The sequence below is a fragment of the Hyperolius riggenbachi genome, chromosome 5 (assembly GCF_040937935.1).
Source record: "Hyperolius riggenbachi isolate aHypRig1 chromosome 5, aHypRig1.pri, whole genome shotgun sequence".
In the NCBI taxonomy this organism is placed as follows: domain Eukaryota; kingdom Metazoa; phylum Chordata; class Amphibia; order Anura; family Hyperoliidae; genus Hyperolius; species Hyperolius riggenbachi.
This window is the reverse complement of record NC_090650.1, coordinates 334671000-334695621: the sequence shown is the minus strand read 5'-3', so window position 1 is coordinate 334695621 and position 24622 is coordinate 334671000. Positions and strand designations below refer to the sequence as shown.

The 24622-nt window shown below is 43.1% G+C and overlaps 1 protein-coding gene across 1 annotated transcript in view; it reads right to left on the bottom strand.

Moving 5' to 3' along the window:
- The window catches only part of SPIDR (scaffold protein involved in DNA repair), a 651436-nt gene that overhangs the window by 1008 nt on the left and 625806 nt on the right, over window positions 1–24622 (bottom strand). The window contains exons 17-19 of the mRNA XM_068237354.1: window positions 16705–16798; window positions 5358–5472; window positions 3300–3353 (exon numbers count right to left, since the gene is read on the bottom strand). Coding sequence (XP_068093455.1) covers window positions 3300–3353; window positions 5358–5472; window positions 16705–16798 — 263 coding nt within the window. The remainder of the gene's footprint in view (window positions 1–3299; window positions 3354–5357; window positions 5473–16704; window positions 16799–24622) is intronic.

Sequence of the window (24622 nt, the reverse complement as noted above, 5' to 3'; positions counted from 1 at the left end):
AAAAATTGAGGTTGCCAAGTGCATGCCCGATTGACTATGCTATCAATTTCAGGCTGAAATTGGTCGCATTAATCAGTTAGACATGCTGCAAGATGTAACGCCGACTTGCTCGATTGGGAGCATGGCGGTAACAGCGAGCTATAACGGGATGAGCAACGAATGTGTCAAAACCCATAACGCCGCCCCCCCATGTGCAACTCCCCCCCCAACACATCATCCCCCCCCCTGCCCAGTGCACTATACATTACCTGTCCATGGCTGCCGCTTGTCCTCCGCTATCTCCGGGTGCTGCCCTTCATCCACACACGCGCCCATGTGCACGCAGGCAACCACGTGGGGTGCATGTATGGAGCAAGGAATGCACTCAGACAAGGACAGGCAATGTATAGTGCACTGTGCACCGGGTGGGGGCACATCACACATTAGGGGGACGGCCTCGGGCCGGCGAGGCGTCGAATACAGCGTCACAAGGACGATTCAGGATTGCTTTCAGCATGAAATTGAAAATATGGGCAGCTGACAGATCTCTCTCTCTAATCAGATTTGATGAGAGATTTGTCTCTTGGTCGAATCTTTCCTTTATAGCTAGATGTATGGCTAACTTTAGGGGACCATAAACCTCTAACTTGGCCTCCAAATGTATGGTCTGAGGCAATGCTCAAAGGATTGGGCCATTTAGGGCTTGTAAACACACAACAATTTACTCCCTATTAACAATTCAATCAAAAGGATAAGGATTGTCCATTAATTTGAAGTGAATTCCAGGGTTGGGAATAAGATACTAATTCCAAGCTGACCAATGTTTAAAGCACCTTGGAAATGGACCAATCAAATTCAGCTGCTGTATTCCAAGCTGTATAAATGAGCATAATATTTGCATCAGCCTTGAATCATTAGCATCTCATTGACAGTCTAGTGTAGCATTCACTAAGGATTGATTGTAAACAAATACACAACCATTTTCTTGACCAAAGAATAATCAGCCATGCAAGTAATATGGATAGTACTACAAATTGCTCCATTTACATTAAAGTACTCAGGAACCTGCAGGGACAAAGGGCAGGTCACAAGAGGCATTATACATGTGTTTGTCATTCAGGAAATTCTGACCAATTAATCAACAATTAGGAAATAGATTGGATAGGCTGGAATGATTGATTGCTTGTAGATTGGCTCATCAGACTCTCCAGGTACCACCACTTAATTATTGCAGCAAGGTGTGGGCAAAGGTGTCACTGTCCTTCACATCATCCCTACTAGTGACTGACAACCCAAAGGGAGTGTAAAGTCATTTTCCCCATTTTTGCTTTATTTCTTTATCATGTTTAGTGCTAAAAAAATTACACATTTTCAAGCCTTTTTTTAAATTAGGAAAATGTAAAATATCAGACAAACATGATATTTGCTTAGAGCTCTATGTGCTGGGTGGACTAGCAAGCTTTTTAAGTTGAAAGGTCTAGTTTTGCTGCAGCGTGCTCAAGATAAGATAGCTCCACAGAGAGTAATAGGCCTTGTTATCAGGCAACAAGTATGGGGAGTTGGCTTTGGTAGAATTGGAGACTTTTTTTTTTTTTAACTGCGAAAGTAAAATGAAAGTTTATTTCTTTAGGTTTTTCTCTTTGCTGCACATTGCCTCTGCAGATTTGAAGATGAGAGGCAAACGTGCAACCATTGCTATATAACAGGCCTCTCTGTAGGTTTCCAGACTGTTTCTTAAATAGAAGTGTGTTCATTCACAGACAAACGCACATATTGTGCAGAAAACCGCTTTAGAGGAATCGTCTGGGGTTCCCGCAGCTACAAGTGTGAACCCCTTCTTAAAGCTCATAGCTCCCTCAGCTCAACTATTTATTGGCATGTGATCAAAACGTGCTGAGTGTGAAAGCAGCTCAACTATATGTCACGCTTCTTCTAGTGTCTTTTCTCCATCACCAGAGGTGCTTGCACCCCATGACCCTGTCTGATGTACGTGACATCAGAATATGAGACGTGGTACAAGCTCCTGGTGGCAATGGAGAGAAGTCACTAAAGGAGGCGCATGGGCCTCAATTCACTAAGCTTTATCAAGCACTTTATTGAACGTTTGATAATTTACCTCATGGGTAAAATCTAATTTTGAATTCATTAAGGTGTTATCGAATTATTTAATGTTTTATCGATAAAACGTTCAATCAATTCATAACACCTTAGTAAATTCAAAATAAGATTTTACCCATGAGGTAAATTATCAAACGTTCAATAAAGTGTTTGATAAAGCTTAGTGAATTGAGGCCCATGGTGGTTAAGTGAGCTGCTTTCACACTTACCACCTTAAAGAGAATCTGTATTGTTAAAATCACACAAAAGTAAACATACCAGTGCGTTAGGGGACATCTCCTATTACCCTCTGTCACAATTTCGCCGCTCCCCGTCGCATTAAAAGTGGTTAAAAACAGTTTTAAAAAGTTTGTTTATAAACAAACAAAATGGCCACCAAAACAGGAAGTAGGTTGATGTACAGTATGTCCACACATAGAAAATACATCCATACACAAGCAGGCTGTATACAGCCTTCCTTTTGAATCTCAAGAGATCATTTGTGTGTTTCTTTCCCCCTGCATCTCTCATGCACTGAAGTTTCAGGCTGCTCTTTTCTTCCTGCAAACAGCTTTGCCCTTGTCTGTAATTCCTCACTATGTGAAAGCCCAGCCAGCTCAGAGGACGATTTATCCAGCTTGTAAAAGATAAGAGAGAAGAGAGAAGCTGCTCTAATCTAAATAATACACAGGCAGTGTGCATAGAGGGGCCTGGAAGGGGGAGTTCATAGCAGAACCACAACACTGAAGAACTTGGCAGCCTTCCAGACACAGGCTGACAAGTCTGACAAGAGAGAGATAAGTTGATTTATTACAGAGACTGTGATAGTACAAAGTGCTGCAGTAAGCCAGAACACATTAGAATAGCTTTTGGAACTTGTAGGATGATAAAAAACAGGATGCAATTTTTGTTACGGAGTCTCTTTAAACCGTCTGTTCTGCCCTTTGTGCCATGACAGATGAGGAAAAAGGCATTAGCTGTTTGTCCAATTATTGCAATAAAAAAGCTATTTCTTCCAAGCATACCCTACTTACTCTGTTACCCATTAGTGCTGCAACCAAGCACCATCCCGCCCATTCTGTTGTCACTGGAGCAGTCTAAAAAGCGCTGCAGGACATCTGACAGCTTCCCAAAGGGGTAGCATAAAAAGTGAGCATACCAACAGTTTGGGGACAATAGAAACTTCTGCAGATATCACGTTCTGGTAACCATACATTACATACCCCATCCTCACTGGGACAGGAACTCAGAAGGGAAGAAATAGTGTCTCGCTGGAGCTGGAAATATATTAAAAACACAAATAAAACAACATAAAACGGTAGAGATTTGCTTAAGTTGGACAACATTGCAAAACATAAATCATCCAACACACCTAGCTGTATTTTTTTAAACGGTCTATCAGGTGTCTAAAATGTTCAGCTCCAACTTAATTCATATCAGAACACAGTGGGGTTTGCCTTATGGTTAATCACATAGCCCTTGTTCTACTGCAGTCTATTGCACACTACTGCAGCACAACAATATAATAATATGCCCCCCCCCCCCCCCCCCCCCCAGGACCTGCCTATGATTGTAGTTGGACAACCACCAATTTACTAACCTTTCATAAACCCACACCGTGTCATGATATTACCCAGGTAAGAACTACACACTTTTGCCACTTGAGGGGCAATTTTTTTATTTCCTAAAGTCCAGTCCTGTTTTTTTGGAATACTCCAAACTTAATAAACAACCCCAAAGTTTCATAAACACTTCTTTTCCATCCACTCTCTGCAGTGGAATAGCACAGTTGTTTGTGTTTTGATAAAAATGTTCCTTTCTTAATGAGACTCCAGTGTGAGTTAAACATGTTGTTTTTGTCCATCATTCCATGCACGGCCAGCAGAACACAGACCAGATGGTGACTAGCAATGGTGTGCAAGCCAAAGATCAAATGGGTTTCTAAATATCAATTGTTATCCAAATCACATGAGGACTGTAGATATTTACAGCCTCAGGCCCTGTTCAGACTATGAGCGTTTGCAGAACGCATAGAAAACAAAGAAAACGCAAGTTGAAAAATGCATGCGTTTATATACGTTTTTCTTGCGTTTCCTATTGCGTTTTTGCATGTTGAAAGGAAGTGCGTCACACAGGAAACAATGGGAAACGCAGAGGGAAACGTACGCTAAAACGCAATAGTACGCGTTTTTGATACGCGTCCATAGACTTTCATTGTGTCTGTTTCTGTGCGTAACGCACAGAACTGCGTGCAGCAATGCGGATGAGAAGCGTATGCGTCTTATACGCATACATGTGAACGAGGCCATTAGAAAACATTACTAGCCGTTTCTATGCGGAAACTCGGCCCGTATGCGTTCTCTAAAAACGACTAGGAACGCTCATAGTCTGAACGGGGCCTAAATGGCCAATTCACCCAGAACAGGTATTTTGGCTGATGTTCATGCTTACTCAATGGTGTAGCAATAGGGGTTGCAGAGGTCTCGTCTGCACTGGGGCCCCGTAGGGCCCTCCCTCAACTGCAGTATTAGCTCTTTATTGGTCCTGTACTTGTAATGATCACTTCTATAAATGCTTTGAATGATAATCATCATTAACAGGCTGTTCCCCATCCCCTTCTTGCACTTCTGACACTGTGTTGTCCTTGGCAGGTTTTGGTGCGCTGTATCAATTGTTACGTAGAGAGTCCTTGAGGGGGCCCAATGTAAAACTTGCACTGGGGCCCACAGCTCCTTAGCTACGCCACTGCATACATTGAAACAAAGGGACTAAAGCAGGCCTAGTATGAATAATTTTGCCAACTTTATGCCTTTCATACTAAATGTGACATGAGAAAAAAAGATCAGGAAAGCTGGTGCAGAGCAAACAATCACGTTATTATACTTAGTATTTATATAGCACTGACATTTTCTGCAGCACTTTACAAGGTATATAGTCTGGTCATCATATCTCTGACACTGATCTGTGTGATAATTCCAAACCCTGACAACTGACCTGAGAGGAATATGGAGGCTGCCATATTTAATTCCTTTTAAACAATACCAGTTGCCTGGGATCCTTCTGATCTTTCATGCATCAGTAGTGTCTGAATCCCACACCTGAAACAAGCATGCAGCAACTGCCGTCAAACTAAAATCAAACACCTGATCTGCATACTTGTTCAGGGTCTATGACTAAAAGTATTACAAGCAAAGCAACAGCAGAAAAGCCAGGAAATCTGCATTGTTTAAAAGGAAATAAATATGTCAGCCTACATATCACTCGCTGTTCTTTAAGCTTACCTTTAATTTCACTGTGCGCCCTGGGCATAGTTCACTGTGCAGAAATACTTCAAGTTGCATCCTGATGACTGGAGAGCTTACACTCACACCACACTGGAGACAATAATATGCATGCCTGCAGGGAGTATACAAAAATAAAAAGAATGGCATAGAAAATTCTGAAATACTACACCACTTAAGCATTTAAAGCAACAGTTTTCTCCCCTGGTTACACCATAGCCCTCCTCCCCATATAGAAGAAAGTGCCATCGCACTTTAAGTATAGTTATAGTAGTAGTAGTAAGTAGTGGTAAGTGGTAGGTGGTGTAGTAGTAGTAGTAGTAGTAGTAGTAGTAGGTGGTGTAGTGGTAGTAGTGGTAAGTGGTAGGTGGTGTAGTGGTAAGTGGTAGTAGTAGTAGAAGTAGCAGTAGTAGCAGCAGCAGCAGCAGCATTGTGTAATTATATAGTGCAAACATCTTCCACTGCACTTTATTGAGTATGGTCATGCCATTGATCCTCAGAGGAGGTTACAGTCTGGGAGAGGATACTAATGCTGCTCAGATGATTTAGCACTACTGTCAGGAGGTGAAGGAGGGGAGGTCGGTTTTCATTTGCCTTTACTTGAAAAACTGTACCCAGTGTCCAGAAATCTGTTAATGAATATAAAAAAAAAAAGTTCCATCTTGTAATTTTTTAAAAAAAGCTAACCAATCAAATGCCTCTACCTTTCCTCACTGTTTCCAATGACTACTCATCTGGTCATGTGATTCTCCTAAAGATGCCCATAAATTATTCAATGTTGATTGTACACTCTTACTCATTTCATGTAATATGAGGGACTAAAGCATCCAGTCAAAGTGTATTCACTCAGTTTTCCCTCCTACTACATGGATTTGAACAGATTGTACAATCAAAATTGTATCACTGATGGGCACCTAAAAGATGCAATCATTGGATCACATAATCGGAAGGTAATTAAACGATTGTTCTTATAAATGTGTTGATTAGGGAACTTTCTCTCTTCAGATACGATCGTAAATTCCAAAATTCCGATCGACAAAATTCTGTACTCCAATTAACCATAGAATAAGTTAATGTTCATATTCTCCACATATTGGCCTCAATTCACTAAGATCATGCTGGAGATAATAAGGCAAGAGAAAACTTACCTCCACACGTGAGAGAGTTATCTTACCTCTTCATTCCTTAAGTTACCTCTCCTGTAGTTAATTTACCTCCTCTGTAGTTAATTTACCTCCTCTGTAGTTAATTTACCTCCTCTGTAGTTATTTTCACATGCAGCTAATTAACAGCCTGTCTTTAACTCTGGAGTTATTTTAAGGATTGGAGAGTTAATTTAAAGACAGAAGAGTTAACTTTAGGCTTGCCTGAGGTAAAATGTTTCCTGAATACTACATGCCTTATCACCATGGTAACAACTCTAGAAGAGTTATTAAAGACAGGAGATAAGTTTAGTGAATTGAGGCCATTGTGTGGTGTTTGTACAATTAAATCATAAAAATCTGATTGCATTATCGCATCTGAGAAAAATATTGTACCATTACACCTTAATACCTGCCGATGTTTTTTCTCTCACAGGAGAGCCTGTGGTGAGATTACAGCAAACCCAGGTAATAGAAACAGATATGAGATTACATGCAGTGATAATGGCAAAGCCAAAATAGTCACTAGAGACTGGAGTGAGTAACCGCATTAATATATATTTACATTTTTTGTTTTGCAACCTGAAACACAGACACGCACAAAAATCATTTTTTTACGCTTTATTCACATCTAAAATAGAAATTGCATACGATTTTGTGAGTGATTTTCCCCCCCCTCCCGGCGCTTACCTTCACGCTATGATTTTTTTGTAAAGGGCTTTTCAAAGCGCTTTTACAGAACGATTCGTTTTTTTATAACCTGACGCAAGTCAGGAAGTGAACTATTTGACCCTGAAAAGAATAAATACAATTTATTCATTCTTAAAAGCACGAACGCAATCGCACAAAGCGATTTCGTGAGCGTTTTGCATTTTTCCTATACTTTCCATTGTAGCAAAATCGCCCTAAAATGGTGCAGGCAGCGCTTTGCTGAGCGGAAAGCTCACAAAATGCTCAGATATGAACTATCCTATAAGGATTAATTGAACAAGCATTTTAGGGCGTTTTTTTTTAAATCGCCAGCGTTTAAAAAAAAACGCAAAATAAAACTTACGATAACAGCTAAGTGAAAGAGGTAGCAACAGATCAGAAAAAAAAAACCACAAAAAGCAATCACTGAGATTAGGTAAAGAATCAATCCCCAGGTTAATATATTTTGCTTTAATTATAGCCTCAGCCTGTGTGCAATGCCGATCCTTAGGCAATGTCACGGGGCCTCTTTACACACTCTAGATTCCCACCTGAGGCGGTCTTTATCGCCCCCACCCCAAGCTGAGGTTAATACAGCCTGTACATTAACACCTTTACACATCTAGACTCATCTTGGCAATATTTGACCACTGCTTTTTACAGACCTGCTGAAAGCTTTTTATTGGTTTAAGCGTATAAATTATCACCTTTATATGAGCTTTGAATAGAGGTAATCATTAAACTATTATACTGCCCCTGGTTACACCCCCCACACTATTTCTGGGAACTCACAATGCAATTTCCCTTCCCATCGACTGGTAATATGACAGGAAGTTGTATCGTGTGTACATGTCCAAACTGCTTCCGGTCGATAAAGGGATCGATTTTCCGATTATAACTTGGAAAGCATGTTGTATCATTTGCTATCAAGTTATATAGAGTATTGAGGGGGGCACAAACCGTGACGTTCGCACTAGGGCCCCTGGATATTTGTAGCTACACAACTGAATGGGACCCTCAGGAACAACATAAAAGTGACCAGAGTTCTCTCCCAGTGCGTCTGGCATGTGAGCAGACTTTGATCTGCTTCATAAGACATTCCAGCACTGCTACTGGCACCACTTGTATTGAACCTCAATCCCTGCAGTGACTCGAAGTTCATAGGGAAAGTCTATACAATACTTGATGAGCAAAATAATTGTCAATGCATACAGTGCTAAAGCTGGTAGAGCATGCGGAGCTCTAAAGCTAGATGCTATCTATCTGCAGTGAATACTGATTTTCAGTAAGTCTGATTATGTAATAAACAGCTTTGTAACCTTGAGCTGCGTTCAGTAGGTTGATAAAAAAAACTGATGGAAACAAAAATGGTTTTCTTAACGACTTGAGGACCTAGGGCTTTCTACCCCTTAAGGGCCGGCCACTTTTTTTCCATTCAGACCACTGCAGCTTTCACGGTTTATTGCTCGCTCATACAACCTACCACCTAAATGAATTTTGGCTCCTTTTCTTGTCACTAATAAAGCTTTCTTTTGGTGCTATTTGATTGCTCCTGCGATTTTTACTTTTTATTATATTCAGCAAAAAAGACATGAATTTTGGCAAAAAAATGATTTTTTTAACTTTCTGTGCTGACAGTTTTCAAATAAAGTAAAATTTCTGTATACATGCAACGCGAAAAATGTGGACAAACATGTTTTTGATTAAAAAAAAACCATTCAGTGTATATTTATTGGTTTGGGTAAAAGTTATAGCGTTTACAAACTATGGTGCAAAAAGTGAATTTTCCCATTTTCAAGCATCTCTGACTTTTCTGACCCCCTGTCATGTTTCATGAGGGGCTAGAATTCCAGGATAGTATAAATACCCCCCAAATGACCCCATTTTGGAAAGAAGACATCCCAAAGTATTCACTGAGAGGCATAGTGAGTTCATAGAAGATATTATTTTTTGTCACAAGTAAGCGGAAAATGACACTTTGTGAGAAAAAAAAAAAAAAAAAGTTTCCATTTCTTCTAACTTGCGACAAAAAAAAATGAAATCTGCCACGGACTCACCATGCCCCTCTCTGAATACCTTGAAGGGTCTACTTTCCAAAATGGGATCATTTGTGGGGTGTGTTTACTGTCCTGACATTTTGGGGGGTGCTAAATTGTAAGCACCCCTGTAAAGCCTAAAGGTGCTCATTGGACTTTGGACCCCTTAGCGCAGTTAGGCTGCAAAAAAGTGCCACACATGTGGTATTGCCGTACTCAGGAGAAGTAGTATAATGTGTTTTGGGGTGTATTTTTACACATACCCATGCTGGGTGGGAGAAATATCTCTGTAAATGACAATTTGTTAATTTTTTTTACACACAATTGTCCATTTACAGAGATATTTCTCCCACTCAGCATGGGTATGTGTAAAAATACACCACAAAACACATTATACTACTTCTCCTGAGTACGGCGATACCACATGTGTGGCACTTTTTTGCACCCTAACTGCGCTAAAGGGCCCAAAGTCCAATGAGTACCTTTAGGATTTCACAGGTCATTTTGAGAAATTTCGTTTCAAGACTACTCCTCACGGTTTAGGGCCCCTAAAATGCCAGGGCAGTATAGGAACCCCACAAATGACCCCATTTTAGAAAGAAGACACCCCAAGGTATTCCGTTAGTAGTATGGCGAGTTCATAGAAGATTTTATTTTTTGTCACAAGTTAGCGGAAAATGACACTTTGTGAAAAAACACAATTAAAATCAATTTCCGCTAACTTTTGACAAAAAATAAAATCTTCTATGAACTCACCATACTCCTAACGGAATACCTTGGGGTGTCTTCTTTCTAAAATGGGGTCATTTGTGGGGTTCCTATACTGCCCTGGCATTTTAGGGGCCCTAAACCGTGAGGAGTAGTCTTGAAACGAAATTTCTCAAAATGACCTGTGAAATCCTAAAGGTACTCATTGGACTTTGGGCCCTTTAGCGCAGTTAGGGTGCAAAAAAGTGCCACACATGTGGTATCGCCATACTCGGGAGAAGTAGTACAATGTGTTTTGGGGTGTATTTTTACACATACCCATGCTGGGTGGGAGAAATACCTCTGTAAATGGACAATTGTGTGTAAAAAAATCAAAAGATTGTCATTTACAGAGGTATTTCTCCCACCCAGCATGGGTATGTGTAAAAATACACCCCAAAACACATTGTACTACTTCTCCCGAGTACGGCGATACCACATGTGTGGCACTTTTTTGCACCCTAACTTCACTAAGGGGCCCAAAGTCCAATGAGTACCTTTAGGATTTCACAGGTCATTTTTGTTTCAAGACTACTCCTCACGGTTTAGGGCCCCTAAAATGCCAGGGCAGTATAGGAACCCCACTAATGACCCCATTTTAGAAAGAAGACACCCCAAGGTATTCCGTTAGGAGTATGGTGAGTTCATAGAAGTTTTTATTTTTTTGTCACAAGTTAGCGGAAATTGATTTTAATAGTTTTTTTTCACAAAGTGTCATTTTCCGCTAACTTGTGACAAAAAATAAAATCTTCTATGAACTCACCATACTCCGTACGGAATACCTTTGGGTGTCTTCTTTCTAGAATGGGGTCATTTGTGGGGTTCCTATACTGCCCTGGCATTTTAGGGGCCCTAAACCGTGAGGAGTAGTCTTGAAACCAAATGTCGCAAAATGACCTGTGAAATCCTAAAGGTACTCATTGGACTTTGGGCCCCTTAGCGTACTTAGGGTGTAAAAAAGTGCCACACATGTGGTACCGCTGTACTCAGGAGAAGTAGTATAATGCGTTTTGGGGTGTATTTTTACACATACCCATGCTAAGTGGGAGAAATATCTCTGTAAATGACAATTTTTTGATTTTTTTTACACACAATTGTCCATTTACATAGAAATTTCTCCCACCCAGCATGGGTATGTGTAAAAATACACCCCAAAACACATTATACTACTTTTCCTGAGTACGGCGGTACCACATGTGTGACACTTTTTTGCAGCCTAGGTGCGCTAAGGGGCCCAACGTCCTATTCACAGGTCATTTTGAAGCATTTGTTTTCTAGACTACTCCTCGCGGTTTAGGGCCCCTAAAATGCCAGGGCAGTATAGGAACCCCACAAGTGACCCCATTTTAGAAAGAAGACACCCCAAGGTATTCCGTTAGGAGTATGGCGAGTTCATAGAAGATTTTATTTTTTGTCACAAGTTAGTGAAAAATGACACTTTGTGAAAAAAAAACAATAAAAAATAATTTCCGCTAACTTTTGACAAAAAATAAAATCTTCTATGAACTCGTCATACACCTAACATAATACCTTGGGGTGTCTTTTTTTTCTAAAATGGGGTCACTTGTGGGGTTCCTATACCGCCCTGGCATTTTACAGGCCCAAAACCGTGAGTAGTCTGGAAACCAAATGTCTCAAAATGACTGTTCAGGGGTATAAGCATCTGCAAATTTTGATGACAGGTGGTCTATGAGGGGGCGAATTTTGTGGAACCGGTCATAAGCAGGGTGGCCTTTTAGATGACAGGTTGTATTGGGCCTGATCTGATGGATAGGAGTGCTAGGGGGGTGACAGGAGGTGATTGATGGGTGTCTCAGGGGGTGGTTAGAGGGGAAAATAGATGCAATCCATGCACTGGGGAGGTGATCGGAAGGGGGTCTGAGGGTTTGGCCGAGTGATCAGGAGCCCACACGGGGCAAATTGGGGCCTGATCTGATGGGTAGGTGTGCTAGGGGGTGACAGGAGGTGATTGATGGGTGTCTCAAGGTGTGATTAGAGGGGGGAATAGATGCAAGCAATGCACTGGCGAGGTGATCAGGGCTGGGGTCTGAGGGCATTCTGGGTGATTGAGTGCCCTAGGGGCAGATAGGGGTCTAATCTGATAGGTAGCAGTGACAGGGGGTGATTGATGGGTAATTAGTGGGTGTTTAGGGTAGAGAATAGATGGAAACACTGCGCTTGGGTGGTGATCTGATGTCGGATCTGCGGGCGATCTATTGGTGTGGGTGGGTGATCAGTTTGCCCGCAAGGGGCAGGTTAGGGGCTGATTGATGGGTGGCAGTGACAGCGGGTGATTGATGGGTGGCAGTGACAGGGGGTGATTGATGGGTGGCAGTGACAGGGGGTGATTGATAGGTGATTGACAGGTAATCAGTGGGTTATTACAGGGGAGAACAGATGTAAATATTGCACTGGCGAATTGATAAGGGGGGTCTGAGGGCAATCTGAGCGTGTAGGCGGGCGATTGGGTGCCCGCAAGGGGCAGATAGGGGTCTAATCTGATAGGTAGCAGTGACAGGGGGTGATTGATGGGTAATTAGTGGGTGTTTAGGGTAGAGAATAGATGGAAACACTGCGCTTGGGTGGTGATCTGATGTCGGATCTGCGGGCGATCTATTGGTGTGGGTGGGTGATCAGTTTGCCCGCAAGGGGCAGGTTAGGGGCTGATTGATGGGTGGCAGTGACAGCGGGTGATTGATGGGTGGCAGTGACAGGGGGTGATTGATGGGTGGCAGTGACAGGGGGTGATTGATAGGTGATTGACAGGTAATCAGTGGGTTATTACAGGGGAGAACAGATGTAAATATTGCACTGGCGAATTGATAAGGGGGGTCTGAGGGCAATCTGAGCGTGTAGGCGGGCGATTGGGTGCCCGCAAGGGGCAGATTAGGGTCTGATCTGATAGGTAACAGTGACAGGTGGTGATAGGGAGTGATTGATGGGTGATTGATGGGTAATTAGTGGGTGTTTAGAGGAGAGAAAAAATGGAAACACTGCGCTTGGGTGGTGATCTGATGTCGGATCTGCGGGCGATCTATTGGTGTGGGTGGGTGATCAGATTGCCCGCAAGGGGCAGGTTAGGGGCTGATTGATGGGTGGCAGTGACAGGGGGTGACAGGGGGTGATTGATGGGTGATAGGTGATTGGCAGGTGATTGACAGGTGATCAGTGGGTTATTACAGGGAAGGACAGATGTAATTAATGCACTGGCGAATTGATAAGGGGGGGGGGGGGGTCTGAGGGCAATCTGAGCGTGTGGGCGGGTGATTGGGTGCCCGCAAGGGGCAGATTAGGGTCTGATCTGATAGGTAACAGTGACAGGTGGTGATAGGGGGTGATTGATGGGTGATTGATGGGTAATTAGTGGGTGTTTAGAGAAGATAACAGATGTAAACGATACATTTGGGAGGTAATCTGACGGCGGGTTTGCGGGCGATCTAATGGTGTGGGTGGGTGATCAGATTGCCCGCAAGGGGCAGGTTAGGGGCTGATTGATGGGTGGCAGTGACAGGGGGTGACAGGGGGTGATTGATGGGTGATAGGTGATTGACAGGTGATCAGTGGGTTATTACAGGGAAGAACAGATGTAATTAATGCACTGGTGAATTGATAAGGGGGGGTCAGAGGGCAATCTGAGCGTGTGGGCGGGTGATTGGGTGCCCGCAAGGGGCAGATTAGGGTCTGATCTGATAGGTAAAAGTGACAGGTGGTGATAGGGGGTGATTGATGGGTGATTGATGGGTAATTAGTGGGTGTTTAGAGGAGAGAATAGATGTAAACAATGGATTTGGGAGGTGATCTGATGTCGGATCTGTGGGCGATCTATTGGTGTGGGGGGGTGATCAGATTGCCCGCAAGGGGCAGGTTAGGGGCTGATTGATGGGTGGCAGTGACAGGGGGTGATTGACGGGTGATTGATGGGTGATTGACGGGTGATTGACAGGTGATTGACAGGTGATTGACAGGTGATCAGGGGGATAGATGCATACAGTAAACAGGGGGAGGTGGTCTGGGGGGGGGTCTGGGGAGAATCTGAGGGGTGGGGGGTGATCAGGAGGGGGCACGGAGCAGGGGGGGGGGATAAAAAAAAAATAGCATTGACAGATAGTGACAGGGAGTGATTGATGGGTGATTAGGGGGGTGATTGGGTGCAAACAGGGGTCTGGGAGGTGGGCAGGGGGGGGGTCTGATGGGTGCTGTGGGCGATCTGGGGCAGGGGGGGGAGAAATCAGTGTGCTTGGGTGCAGACTAGGGTGGCTGCAGCCTGCCCTGGTGGTCCCTCGGACACTGGGACCACCAGGGCAGGAGGCAGCCTGTATAATACACTTTGTAAACATTACAAAGTGTATTATACACTTTGTATGCGGTGATCGCGGGGTTAACATCCCGCCGGCGCTTCCGTATAGCCGGCGGGATGTTGCGGCGAGCGAGCGGTGACAGGCGCCGGCGGAGGATCGCGTCACGGATGACGCGATCGCTCCGCCCATGCCCTTAAATGGACCGCCGCCTCTGTGGGTGAGGCCGTCCTGAAGGGCTCCACTTCCCCGCCGCCCCTGTGTAGTGGGCGGTCGGGAAGTGGTTAATATGATCCTTTCTGCAATTTGCTTACTTTACTAGTCATTATTTTATGCTATTTTATTAACTTGGGTTTTGTACATGTCTTACTGGGTTATGTAGCAGGAGTGTGGTCTCCCAGGAAGAATACACAATGGGCATACATGCCAGAGGCCACAGTGTCACTAGTTAACTGGCCTTAGCTAGTTTTATTTCTGAAAAAAAGCAATACATCCCTAATCCTTTTACTGGGCATAAAGAGGTTCCATCACCGCCTTAAAGTGTACCAGAGACAAACAATAGTCAAAGTTTTATACATACCTGGGGCTTCCCTCCAGCTCCATCCACACGGATCATTCCCACACCGCCGTCCTCAGCCTTTTCCAGCAACGGTACGGGTCTTGTAACTTTGGCCAGTAGCTGCCAGCCTGAGCATGCGCAGTGTGCTCCCTCTGTCTCAGGCGGAGAATAGTACTGCACATGCTCAGACTGGACACGACTGGCCGAAGTTACAGGAGCTGGAGAAGGCTGAGGACGGTGGTGTGAGTGATCCATGTGGATGGGGCTGGAGGAAGCCCCAGGTATGTAAAAAACGTTGACTATCGTTTGTCTCTGGTTTCCTCTAAGAAAATGTATAACTTGTACTTCAGCATACAAGTCTCACTACAAGACAACATCTCCTGTGTTTCCTCAGGTAACGAGACTTATGCCCCCTCTCCTGTCCTTATGAACTGTCACAATTGGAAGCATTCCAAACCTGCGTTATCAAGAGCTATATATCTCTATACTGGTACAACAGATATTACTACATCATTTATAGATGTGTGTCCATATATAGTATGCTTGTATCAGGATTCAACCTACTGATATGGAGACTCACCTCTACAGAAAGGCATGTGCTGTACTGAGGAGAGGGAAGGCTGCAGAGGTGCAAAAGGCACCTTCTTTCCCTGACAAAGGAGAGCAAATTGTCTATTTTACTGCATGCTTTAGCTGTAGAGGATGGGGGAAAGCATCAGGGAAAGCATCAGACATGCAAAGTCCATGGAGATAATGTGGTGGAGAAGGACACCAGCACCGCAATGCTCACAGTGCTAAATACTATACAACTAGTTCTAGATTGCTGTATATAACTTAAAGGGAACCAGAAGTGAGATGGATATGGAGGCAAACATATTTATATCCTTAAAAGAGAATTTGTAAAAATAAACCAAAATAAAAATACCCCTCCCCCTCCCCCCGGGGAGTACTTACCTCAAGAGGGGGAAGTTTCTGAATCTTAATGAGGCTTCCCCCAGCTTCTTCACCCTCCAGAATCCAGCGTATATTTACCTTTCGAGCTCCAGTGCAGAGGCAGTAGCGGCTTTCTGATAAGCTCCGGCAGAAATAGCTGAGCACGATCAGGTACACCGGTGCTGGAATCGGGAAGGTAAATATTGTAGGCGCTACTGCACCTGCGCCACAGCTGACATGCTTGTCGGCTGTATTTTCGGTGGTGCCAGCGCTGTATCCTGGAGGGTGGGGAGGGTTCAGAGGCTTCCCCCTCCCGAGGTAAGTACTCCCGGGGGCTGTTTTTTTGTTTTGTTTTGTGTTACATTGTCTCTTCAAACAATACCAGTTTCCTGGCTGTTTTGCTGATCCTCTACCTCTAATACTTTTAGTTATAGACCCTGGACAAGCATGCAGATGTTTCTGACAAAAATCTGACTGGATTCGCTGCATGCTTGTTTCACGTGTGTGATTCAGACACTACAGCAGCCAAAGAGGTCACAGCAGAATTGCCAGGCAACAGGATTTTTTTTTAAGGAAATACATATGGCAGCCTTCATATACCTCTCACTTTAGTTTCCCTTTAATGAAATCACGCAGAACTAATTAATTTATCAACATATTAATTGCAAGGTAATGTAAGCATTGTGGCTGAAAAACTCAAATTGTGTTACACGTTTATATTGTACATTTGAGAGGAAGTTGAGGATGGCATTTAGGGGATTGTAAATTTGTCCAACTTCCTTGTATTCAACTTCACAGACCATATCACTTTCCAGACGTTAGGCTTTTTTGCATTACTATCAGCACAGGATGAAGAAATGAGGTAGGAACATGTCAGAGGTGCATGCTACATAATGAAGGAGATGACTGATAAGGGAAGAATACAGATTACTCATAGTATTTTACCTGTCTGAATGACAAGGCTTCAGCTTACTGCTCCCACACAGGTTACACACTGGCCAAGAAAACGATTCTCTCTCGTTGACACCAGTAATTATTCCTGTAGAAACAAATATAAAATTACCGGGAAATGAACAAGGTGACAAGACTTTACAGAAGCCTTTTTTGACTTATAACGCTGCAATATAACCTTGCCCAACATCCTATAAAAACATTTCTCACTGTACTATTGTATTTCCATAATAATAGCCATATCAGCTCCAGGTGGGCTTTGCCTATTTATTACTCTTTTCATTCTTCTGTGTTCCTTCTCCCTCTGACTACCAGGCAATTTAATCAGGGAGTGGAGCTCAAGGAGTTGGGTGTGGGATGTATGGAATGTGGAGGTTGTGGAACATCAGTGGATGCTCAGATACAAAGCTTACAGGGTTAAACATACAACTCTGTATTCAGGCATTGCACGCACTGTACCTTGCATGTATGTGTTGCCATATACATCTACAACCAGGAACAGGGGGAAATGGAGAGTGTCATTGCTCAGTGTGTCTAGGTCTGGGGGCCATAGCAACATTTTTCTATGGGGTGCCATGTAGTATAGTTATGCTGTTGAAGTTATAAATACAGGGCGCAAAATGATGACTGTTGTAGTTTATATTATTATTTGTTCTAGTTATAGAATACCAGCTACTTAATGAAAATTATGGCTGAATGGAAGCAGAATATTCTCTGTACAGTGCGATGACACCAAAATGTACTTAAAAGATACCCGAGGTGACAGGTGGCATGATGAGATATTCATGAGTATGTACAGTGCCAAGCACACAAATAACTATGCTGTGTTCCTTTTTTTCCTCTCTCTGCCTGAAAGAGTTAAATATCAGGTATGTAAGTGGCTGACTCAGTCCTGACTCGGACAGGAAGTGACTACAGTGTGACCCTCACTGATAAGAAATTCCAACTATAAAACACTTTCCTAGCAGAAAATGGATTCTGAGCGCAGGAAAGAGATAAAAAAGTGTCAATAGGTCATAGATTTTTAGCTCTGGTATACTTCAATGAATGTGTCATTGAGGAAAAAGAATAAAACAGTTAACACTTAAAAAGTAGATTTAAACATAAATAAAACCGTGGAATATATTAAAAAGTCATTTTTAGGAGAAGGAAGATAGATGCAATTGTTTTTTTAATTAGTTTATTTTCGCCTCAGGTGTCCTTTAATGCAAGTTACTGAAAATAAAAAAAATACAATTATTTTTTACAACGTTACTTATTGAATTAATAATTACTAAATTGTTAAGTCAGTGTTTGCCCATTTTAAAATCTTTCTTCACCCACTCCTCTCCCTCATTTACATCCTGAAATTTATGACAGGTGGCAACATTTTTTGTGCTGTCATGTGATCTCTGCAAAATATTTCTTTACTGAAAGTTCCAAAGTCAGCATGCATAGTACCTGGTTTCCGAGAATGCTCTATGAGAAGAATCTGCATCGCTAAGCAGCCTAGGCTGTAACATTACTGGGAGGGCGGAGCTACATACCAATATATAGATATAGGAAGTGTTTTTGATGCTGAAGCCAAGATAATTAAAGTAAAAGTGGGCATCCTGAATAATAGACTACATTCTACTATATCAGAATCAGAATCGTTTATTTCGCCAAGCATGACTGGGTCATGCCCGGAATTGGTTTTAGCATCACAGGGCAAAGTTACAGCAGAGACATAAACATAACAACACAAAACAGTGTACAAACATTAAGTTACAGCAGAAATATACAATGCAAGGAGCCGTGAGGCAGTATCACAGCAAGAAGCAAAAACACGTGCTCAGAAAGATCCCAGCACAATAACCCTCTCGTGCCATGGCTAAATGCAAGTGTGAGCGGAGCACCATGGGATTTATAGGGAGTTCAAGAGTTTCACCGCTGTGGGGAAAAAAGTGTCTCTGTGCCTTGATGTCTTGGTGGGGAGGGCCCGGAACCTCCAACCCGATGGGAGCCGTTGGAAGAAGCGATGACCTGGGTGTGATGGGTCATTGGAAATCTTTGCTGCTCTAGAGCACAACCTAGAGTTGTGGATGAGCTCCAGGGCGGGGAGGGGTTTCCCAATTATTTTCTCCGCTGATCTGATGACCCTCTGAATTTTGTATCTGTCGCCGGCGGTGGCGCCAGCGTACCAAAACAAGTATCGAGGTGCAGAGGACAGACTCTATGGTGGCGGAGTAGAAGGATTTAAGGAGTTCTTGGGCCATACCAAACTTCTTTAGTTGGCGCAGGAAGAAGAGTCTCTGCTGGGCCTTCTTTTGGGTTGTGATGGTGTTCATCATCCAGCTCAGGTCATCAGATATGGTTGTGCCCAGGAGTCGAACGCTGGAAACGACTTCAACTTCAGCACCATCAATGAGAATTGGGTGCGGGGTCGTACTCTGCCTTCTGAAGTCAATGACCATCTCCACAGTTTTGGTGGTATTGAGCACTAGCTTGTTCGCTCTGCACCAGTGGCAGATTCTATCCACCTCATCTCGGTAGGCCTGCTCATTTCCCTTGCTTATGAGGCCAACAATGGTGGTATCGTCAGCAAATTTGATGACCTTAACAGAGTTGTCCTTAGAGGTACAGTTGTTGGTGTAGAGCGAGAACAGGAAAGGTGACAGGACACATCCCTGAGGGGCTCCAGTGTTGGTAATCCTTGGTCTGGACAAGATGTCGCCCAGCTTAACTACTTGAGACCTGCCTGTAAGGAAGTCCGTGATCCAGCAGCGGAGGGAGGGGTGAACACCGAGTTCCTCTAGGTTGTCATGCAGTATACGAGGACAGATGGTGTTAAAAGCCGAACTAAAGTCCAGGAGGAGCATTCTGGCATTCTGGCATATGAGTCCGGGCTGTCCAGGTGGCCGGTGATGTACTCCAGGCATATATTGATAGCATCGTCGGTGGACCTATTAGTTCTGTAAGCAAATTGGAATGGATCTAGACAGTGCAGTGTGGAGTTCTTAAGGAGGGATAAGATCACTTTCTCAAGGTTTTCATAACAACAGAAGTGAGGGCCACAGGTCTAAAATTATTAAGGTCCGAGACTCCTTGTTTTTTTGGGACAGGGATAATGGTGGACTTTTTAAAGCAAGTAGGTACCTTGCCATCCCTCAGGGACTTGGAGTATATGGAAGTGAGGATGGGGGCCAGCTGCCGTGAGCAGGTTTTCAGGCAGGCTGGGGACACCCCATCAGGTCCCGAAGCTTTCCTAGCATTCAGTGTGGACAGGTGACGCAGAACCTCCGCCTCTTTCACTACTGGGGAGGGAGAGCTCGGGCTTGGAAAGAGGGCAGCGGGGGTAGCCCGGTACCGATACCCCTGACGGTCTGTCGGGTCCTCAAACCTGCAATAGAAGCTGCTCAGTTCCTCAACTAGCTCAGTGCTTGGTGTTGCATGGAGAGTCACTAAGGCGCCTCTTTAAAGTGTCCATGAATTGTGGACTTCTTTTTCTTAAATAAAGGTATGTGTATGTTCTTCACAACAGTGTAATTAGCTACATATCTTTACTTTATGAAATCCCAGTCCTCAAATATCCCCACTTCCAGCATTTAGGCATGCAGCAAGTGGGAATATCTGAGGAATAGGCTTTTACAGAGACAAAGTAAAGGTATGTAGCTCACCATGCTCCAGAGACCATACAAATTACCTTTCATTTTCAAAGGATATCTAGAGAACACAATTTGAGTAAGCATTGCATGATGTCCACCACTCTAATCTATTATAAAGGATGTTTTTAAGATGTGGGGGAAATATGGAGCACCTGTAGGAAGCCCACATAGAACCCATGCAGATATCACCCTGGCTAGAATATGAACTCGGCACACATTGCATTGCAAAGCAAGAGGATTAGCCACATCTAATTGTTTCAGATACTCAACTAAAGATGATATTCTACATATTTTGTGGATAAATCTAAAGGCTCATACACGCATCAGACTATAGTCTTTGGAAAATGAAAGATCACAGACCAATCTTACCACCCTTCATGTAGTATGAGAGCCATACTCTACACAGTCTTTTCTATGAAACTGAACTCCCCATCAGAAAAAAATCTTTGCAAGATGCTGCACACACAGATTCTGTACAGACACAAAAGATCAGTATCTGCAAAAGATCTGTTCCTGCCAAAGATCCGTTCCTGCAAATTGCATTCATAGTCTATGAGATCTGCTGATCATCATACACACCTTGTTTAACTGACATTCATCTGCAGATCAGACAATCATCTGCAGATCTGAAAATCCATCCTGGTGGATCTGATCTGCAGATGAATGTCTGTTAAACAAGGTGTGTATGATGATCTGCAGATATCATAGACTATGTGTAACGATAGGTGTCAGCAACCAGAGAGAATCTGATTATTGGCGATCTGCAGTATCACCAAGAATACAGATTTATACCTGATTATGGATGATCTGCAGAATCACCAATAATACAGATATAATACTAACCTCTAGACACCTGAAGCGTGTAAGTGTTTGGTGTAACAGTAGGAATTGAACCACCGGGGTAGCAGGTGGTCCAATAAGTAGATAAAGACTCTACTGCAGTCAAGACCTCCAGGAGGGAGAGTCCCCGACTGGTTTTGCAGCAGGGCCCCCCTCTGAGGAGCAGGGAACCCCTGCAGGAGGACTGAGCACCCAAAGGTTGGGTGACAGCCAGAAGAACGGGCAGGCCGGGTCGGCAACACACAGGCAGATAAAGTACAGAAACAGGAGACAGATTCGGTAACCAGGGACAGGCAGGGTCGGCAACAGTAGATCAGATGTGCGAAGGTACCGAATCAGAAAACAGAAGAGAAGTCAGGAGAGATACAATTCATAAACAGATATTCAATAATGCCTAGTCTTGAGTGTGAGGTCCGTAGTCTCACACCCAGGGACTGGTCTAAGGAATAACACAGATGATATACAATATTCCTAGTCTGGGGTGTGAGGTCCGTGGTCTCTACACCCTGGAACTGGTCTAAGGAATAACACAGATGATATACAATATTCCTAATCTGGGGTGTGAGGTCCGTGGTCTCTACACCCTGGAACTGGTCTAAGGAATAACACAGGTGATGTACAATATTCCTAGTCTGGGGTGTGAGGTCCGTGGTCTCTACACCCTGGAACTGGTCTAAGGAATAACACAGATGATATACAATATTCCTAGTCTGGAGTGTGAAGTCCGTGGTCTCTACACCCTGGAACTATGCTAGAGAATAACACAGATAATAATACAGGCTGGCTAAGTGTGGATTCCCAGGTCCTCCTGGTTCCACCACACTGAAGGATCTGACTAAGGTCTGAGTGCTAACACATAGGTATTCACAATGCCACACAACCAGCAACTGAACAGCAAGAGATATATATAGTAAAGCACTCCACAGCGCCGCCCAGCTCCCATCAACCAATCACCTACTGAGCTGGGATCAGCTGACCGCCTCGATCAGCTGACCCTTCTCCTATTGGCATAAAGAGCCTGTCTTGCGGCGCGCGCGCGTAGCTCTCCATCTGTGTGCACTACTAGGTCCAGACAAACCAGAAGCATGTTGCTGCGGGGAAACCGCCGCTCTGAGCGCGGATTCCGCCGCCTCACTGCCAGAACACGCGGCGGTTTCTCCGTAATCCGGCACACTATGAATGCATTTTGCAGGAACGGATCTTTCGCAGGAACAGATCTTTTGGAGATACTGATCTTTTGAATGTCTACAGCATCTGTGTGTGCAGCATCTTGGAAAGAGTTTTTATCTGATGGGGAGTTCAGCTCCATAGAATAGACTGTGTAGGTATGGCTCTCATACTACATGGAAGGGGGTAAAATTGGTCTGTGATCGTTCATTTTCCAAAGACTATGGTCTGATGTGTGTATGAGCCTTAAGTCTTTAGACAGGGGTTGAATCTTTGCTTGTCCTTTCCCAGTTATTATCCTCTTGGTTGACTCCACTGATTCATCAAATAGGTAGGCAACCCCAGCCAACTTAATTCTAATAAACTTTCAGCTGCAAGATCAACTACTGCAAGTTCTTGGCATACCAAAGCTACATCTCTTGCTAAAGACCTTACACAATTAAATATTAACACTAATGAACTATTACTTAGCATCATATTTCTTCCATATTCCTTCCAAGATATGTAAGCATTACATATAAAGCAAATCTCTGAATTGAAAACAGCACTGCTGGGAGACACAAAGACTTTCTATACTCATATACAGAGATTTATTTACAATACAGTATATCTCTGATGGTTTCGGATGATTGATAGATGAAAAGTTATTTCACTTAATTCCCCAGATCAACCTCTCCCCAATCTTAGCATTTAAGTTGGCATTTTAACTTTTAGATGATAATAGTGTAGAAGGAATTATTATGATTTGCATAGACAGTAATTAGCGCACACTGAATCTCACATTAAATGTAAAAGGAAGCTATCTAATTTGCAATACAGTACAGTGGTAGGGAAGTAAACTGATGAGTTGAGCAATTGTGTATATATGGCCCTAAACCTAAAAAGGACTTTCTTGGAGTCTTATTTTGGCTTTAAAACAGCCTTTCTCAACCATTTTACTGTGGTGGAACCCTGTAAATAATTTTTGGATCTCAAGGAACACCTGAAAACAATTTTTTGATCTTGAAGAACCCCTGCATTTATTGTGCAGGAGGCATGGTCTTTAAAAGTAGTGAGGCTGTTTATTTCACTACCTCCTATTACACTGCCACTCATTATGGTATACTGCTGTCTCCTTATCCTAGTGCTTTTATTAATGTGCTCATTATTATTCTGACCCCCAATTTAGTGCTTATTTTTACGGTACCACCTTTTATAATGTGCTCTATTATACTTCCCCCATGAAGGGGGAAAATGCCAGGGAACCCCTGCAGAGTACTTAAGGAACCCTGGGGCTCCAGGGAACCCTGGTTGAGAAAGCCTGCTTTAAAAAGTTTAAAATGTAGATTTGAATGTTCATTGCCACAGATACAAGAGGGCAGTTTTTAATGTTTATTCAGCTCTCATACAGACAAATCCTAAACTACTGACAGTTGTATGTGTTCCCTGCTCTCAGAAGTTTTTCTCAGCCACACAGGAGTTTTATGACCTTTGATTAGTGAGCGTTACGCTGCAGTCAAACTGACATATAGGCTGCATAGAAACTGTAGTTTGGAGTAGTGGATCCTTAATCCTTACCGTGAGAAAAACGAAACAACACAGGCTAGTTCTGAGTAGGATTGGGACTATACATACACATGGATTATCTTATTATGCTACGTCACTTCAGGTACCCTTTAAAGCAACAGGTCTTTTGGGCCTAAACACCCTGAAGATGTAACTCCATCCATGACTGCAACACTGCAACATTGCTGTGTAAATTTAGTATGTTGTAGCTACTAGTAACATTTCTGGACGAATCCTACAAGCACTAGGGAATGGACTGAGATTGAATGCGGCAGGCAAACAAATAACGCATGAATAAAACACAAGGAAACAATTACAAATATTTCACTTGTGTGGAATCTAGTTACAGTGTGTAAAAGCAGAGATATTTGGTCACTAGTTCCGGCGTGCAGAATAGCGAGAGTTGCCCTGAAGCCATCACTTGTACATATTCTAAAGAACAGACAGGCTGTCAAAGTTCATTTATCTAGAAAAACAGGAAAATCCTCTGAATTTCCACTGAATCGAACAGCCAAAGTTTTGTAGGCTGGAAGGTACGTTGACTTTGTCACATGGTTTTAACAGTGACATCAGTGAAGATAAATGCAGGTTAACTATTTTAGGCAGAGCATACCAAAATATTGTTGTGTAAATAAAACTTATTTACACAATACATTTTTACACAAGAAATTATGTAGCAAAGCAAGATTTGACCCCCCCAAATATATATATATATATATATATATATATATATA